This window comes from Piliocolobus tephrosceles, chromosome 10 (assembly GCF_002776525.5).
Source record: "Piliocolobus tephrosceles isolate RC106 chromosome 10, ASM277652v3, whole genome shotgun sequence".
NCBI lineage: Eukaryota > Metazoa > Chordata > Mammalia > Primates > Cercopithecidae > Piliocolobus > Piliocolobus tephrosceles.
This window is the reverse complement of record NC_045443.1, coordinates 11,322,590-11,327,408: the sequence shown is the minus strand read 5'-3', so window position 1 is coordinate 11,327,408 and position 4,819 is coordinate 11,322,590. Positions and strand designations below refer to the sequence as shown.

The window sequence follows — 4,819 nt, the reverse complement described above, 5'->3', positions numbered from 1 at the left end:
GTTCATTTTTAAGTGTGCATTATAACTTTAATAATACAAACGTAATTAAGAGAAATGTCTCATAGAAATTATTATTACTCATCTCATTATATACTGAGGGTAAATATCAACTGTTTGTATACATTCTTATACAACAATAAGATAGTTGAAATAGGAACTTTCTTATTTAGTTGCAACATGAGAAAATTTGAGATGATGTTATCTTCTAAGCCCAGATCTTTCCAAAGGATTTCTTCTAGCCTTAATTATCCCCCCCACAGGACAAACCGTTGCCATTCCCCACCCATTTTTTTCTTTTGACTCCTGAATTCCTGACACAACAAGGTTGTATGTATTTCCCACACTCTTGGTTTAGCAAAGTTCTTTTATCAGTTATGTTTTTCTGCAGGAGAATACCCTCCAAAACTACATTAGATATAAATGTCTCACATGTCTTTGGATTTCATCTTTTTGTTTCCTTGTTTGCGTGCTTTTGAGATGAAGTCTCACACTGTTGCCCAGGCTAGAGTGCAGTGGGGTGATCTCGGCTCACTGCAACCTCCACTTCCTGGGTTCAAGCAATTCTCCTGCCTCAGCCTCCTGAGTAGCTGGGTCTACAGTTGCATGTCACCATGCTCGGCTAATTTTTGTATTTTTAGTAGAGACAGAGTTTCACCATGTTGGCCAGGATGGTCTCCATCGCTTGACCTCGTGATCTGCCCTCTTCGGCCTCCCCGAGTTTGGCTTGGATTTCATTTTTCTAGCTCGGTATGGTGGATGGCTCTGGTGATTTGAGATGGGCCAGCTTCTGCATCTTGGAGACAGAGTTTGGCCAATTTAGTCTGGATCAGGTGGGGGCAATCTGAGTTCACTAGTTTCTCATTCTCCTTCTGGAAACAGTGTAATAGCCAGGTGATATTTTCATGGTAAATGGAAAGAGGAAGAATCCCCAGTATGGAAGCCATCTCAAATCTCTTTGCAAAGTGTTGTAATTTTCTCTTTATCAAAGCAGGTTAAAAGACTGAACTCCAAGTTTAGGGGCAAGGTAGTCAGTCTTCCTTTGATGGGCGGATACTGCAAGATTATATATCAAAGGGTCTGGTACTTAGGAATATTATAAAGTTGCTAAATATTTTATATAATAATAAATATTTAAACATTAGACTTGAGAGAAACTTTACCAAAGTCCTAAGAATTAGAGATATGTTTGATAATAAGTAGTATTCATGGACTGAAAATTCTGAGTGGGAAAATAGGACTAATTTCATCTGCACAACCTCTTGGAAACTAATTTTCTATTTTGGAAATTATGAGAAAATAATTTGTTCCATTCATAAGTGGTATGCACGTGTGTGTATTTGTGTGCATATTTATGAGCTTGCGAATAATGAAGTTATACAAAAGTATTAGCAGCAACCAGATCTTACGGGGTATTGGCCTGCCTGTGGTTCTCAAGAAAACCTTAGATGCTTTTGATAAAAGCAGTTTGGATTCTGTGTATTTAAATCTGGCATTTTAAAAAGTCCATATTGGTGATGATCTTAGTTATGACTAAAGCTCCCTTTAAGGATTTAGACATTTACTCTATGATCTATGTGTTGGGTTGTAAAACTTCCCTAGGAACTGAAGTTGCTAAAGACAAATGATGCAGAGGTTTCACAATGAAAACCTGCAAACACTGAAAGTGAATATGTCCTTCTTTGTGTACTAGCAAATGAGGATTCAGGTTTCCTGTTAATTTCAGTATGAATAATTCCAGCCCATAACAAGAACAGACAGTGAATGAATGAGTTAATTTGAGTTGTTTGAAAATAAGAATGTTTTCCATAAGGAGATGATTGAACTCGTCAATTAATATGCCATGGTGATTTCTGGCTTGATGCTGGTCACAACATTTAAAAGTAAAAAGAATGACCCAGCACATTCACAAATTAGGTGTGTATAGAATTTAAGGTCAGGATATTCAAGCAATCACAACCAGTGACATTACATTGAGTGGTGAAGCCAGCTGGACTTCCTGGGTGAAGAATTGGAGAATGTCTCTCTAGTTAGCAAGGGGATTGTAAAATGCACCAATCAACACTCTGTAAAAACGCACCAATCAGCACTCTGTAGCTGGCCAGAGGATTGTAATGCACCAATCAGTGCTCTGTAAAACTCACCAATCATTGCTCTGTAAAATGCACCAATCAGTGCTCTGCAAAATGCACCAATCAGTGGGATCCTAAAAGTAGCCAATTGCTGGGAGAATTGAAAAAAGGGCACTCTGATAGGACAGAAATGGAACATGGGAGGAGACAAATAAGGGAATAAACAGGGCCTCCGCAGCCGGCAGCAACAATTCCCTCAGGTCCCCCCTCCCATGCTGTGGAATCTTTGTCCTTTTGCTCTTCATGATAAACCTTGCTACTGCTCACTCTTTGGGTCCCTGCCGTCTTTAAGAGCTGTAACACTCACTGCGAAGGTCCGCAGCTCCATTCTTGAAGTCAGCGAGATCACGAACCCACCTGCAGGAACCAACTCTGGACACAACACCAGCATTTAAAAATTTTCTTTTTGTGTGTTCAGACATGATAACTTTTCTACCCATCATTTTTTCCATTCTAGTAGTGGTTACATTTGTTATTGGAAATTTTGCTAATGGCTTCATAGCATTGGTAAATTCCACTGAGTGGGTCAAGAGACAAAAGATCTCCTTTGCTGACCAAATTCTCACTGCTCTGGCGGTCTCCAGAATTGGTTTGCTCTGGGTGTTATTATTACACTGGTATTCAATTGTGTTGAATCCAGCTTTTTATAGTGTAGAGGTAAGAACTACCACTTATAATGTCTGGGCAGTAACCAGCCATTTGAGCAACTGGCTTGCTACTAGTCTCAGCATATTTTATTTGCTTAAGATTGCCAATTTCTCCAACCTTATTTTTCTTCACTTAAAGAGGAGAGTTAAGAGTGTCATTCTGGTGATGCTGTTGGGGACTTTGCTATTTTTGCCTTGTCATCTTTTTGTGATAAATATGAATCAGATTGTACAGACAAAAGAATATGAAGGAAACATGACTTGGAAGATCAAATTGATGAGGACAATGTTCCTGTCAGATACGACTGTAACCATGCTAGCAAACTTAGTACCCTTTACTCTGACCTTGGTATCTTTTCTGCTGTTAATCTCTTCTCTGTGTAAACATCTCAAGAAGATGCAGCTTCATGGGAAAGGATCTCAAGATCCCAATACCAAGGTCCACATAAAAGCTTTGCAAACTGTGATTTCCTTCCTCTTGTTATGTGGCATTTACTTTGTCTTCGTAACCATATCAGTTTGGAGTCTTCAGACTCTGGATAATAACCCTGTCTTCATGTTCTGCCAAGCTATTACATTCAGCTATCCTTCGGCCCACCCATTCATCCTAATTTGGGGAAACAAGAAGCTAAAGCAGACTTTTCTTTCAGTTTTGTGGCAAGAGAGGTACTGGGTGAAAGGACAGAAGCCGTCATCTCCATAGATTCAAGAGAGGGGCATTGTGTGGCTTCTAGCAGAAAACAAACGGGTGGTGTATGAAACATTTTCTATTTCTTACTGTGTTTTCTGTAATGTATGTGTATGAATAATTTCCAAACCTATACCTAGAAAAGTCTTTTACCTAAAGTTAGTCTAAAAAAGTATATATATGTGTAACTGTGTTTATGTATGTATGAAAAACTTAAGAACATTGACAATAACATACTCTTTTTTGTTTTTTCACACGAACTGCCAAAGTATACATAATGTGATAAAAAATCTTCAGAATTATGAAGCCACGTTTATTTCATGCATGTATTTTATGTTTCATTTGTAGAATTTATGTTCGATTTTAATTGTTAGGAACTAACAGCTTATCTCGGGAAAAATGTTGCTGTTTTCTATTGTTATTTGAGCCACAAAAATAGACCACAGTGTGCTTAGAATTCATTGTTTGAACCTCTAACTTATTGGATGGTAAAGTCATTCAATTCTAAATCAATAATGAGGATGTCTCCTCGGGGTTTTAGTCCATTATGAATTCCTATTTTATGTTTAGTAAAAAGCAAACAGAATTATTATTAGAAAACAACGCACCCAATAAAATTCGAGTACAAGCATATGCGGAGTAAATTTTGTCTATATCTACCATAAGCTGTACTGAGGAATATTAGATGTCATACAAGTATGCGAATAGCTTAGATAAAAATCTCTTTGATAATAAAAGGATTAAAAATCATGATCATGATCTTGATTGCTATTATCGGTTTCCATATGCAGTTAGAAACCTCATTTCGTTCAGCTTTTGAATTGAAGAAAAGATCTTTTTGAAGTTGAGATGTGATGTAAATTATTTTACTATTTTTTCTAAAGCACTTCTAAGCCCCTGAATTGCTAATTATATCCTTATCTTCCATTTATAAAATTCCTTCTAAACTTCACATGAGAGAACTCAAATTTTCTCTTTTCTAAAAAAAAACCAATGAAAAAACAGTATAGAAATTATGGAAAATAATTGAGTGAAACTTTTTGTAAATGTTTAAATAGTATCTATGAAATCTATGTATTCATTATGGGATGTGCCTTTAAGTTGTACTTTTGTTGTTAATGATGAAAGTGTTTTGACATATTCATTAATAGAAAGTACTATTATAAGAAAGAAATGCAGAGTCTTGTTCACAGCTAAATTCTACCTGACTGTATTAATTCCTGGTGTTATGAAATTTTAACAATGTTATTTAAACCTTAAGATAAATCATCCCCACACCTGATTTATGTATTTTTTAATCATATATCTTCCTCAGTTCCCTGTAAGAACCGTAAAATGACAGATCATGTTTGTCT

The 4,819-nt window shown here is 36.5% G+C and overlaps 1 protein-coding gene across 1 annotated transcript; it reads left to right on the top strand.

The window, feature by feature from the left end:
- Positions 1 to 2,510: 2,510 nt before the first annotated feature.
- LOC111552061 (taste receptor type 2 member 45) lies at positions 2,511 to 3,479 on the top strand. Its single transcript, XM_023226152.2, has one exon. The coding sequence runs from the start codon at positions 2,550 to 2,552 to the stop codon at positions 3,477 to 3,479; it is 930 nt and encodes a 309-aa protein (XP_023081920.2). The 5' UTR covers positions 2,511 to 2,549.
- Positions 3,480 to 4,819: the final 1,340 nt, after the last annotated feature.

Excerpts from the sequence above, each read along its gene's own strand:
- LOC111552061 (XM_023226152.2), top strand. The coding sequence starts at position 2,550 with ATGATAACTTTTCTACCCATCATTTTTTCCATTCTAGTAGTGGTTACA.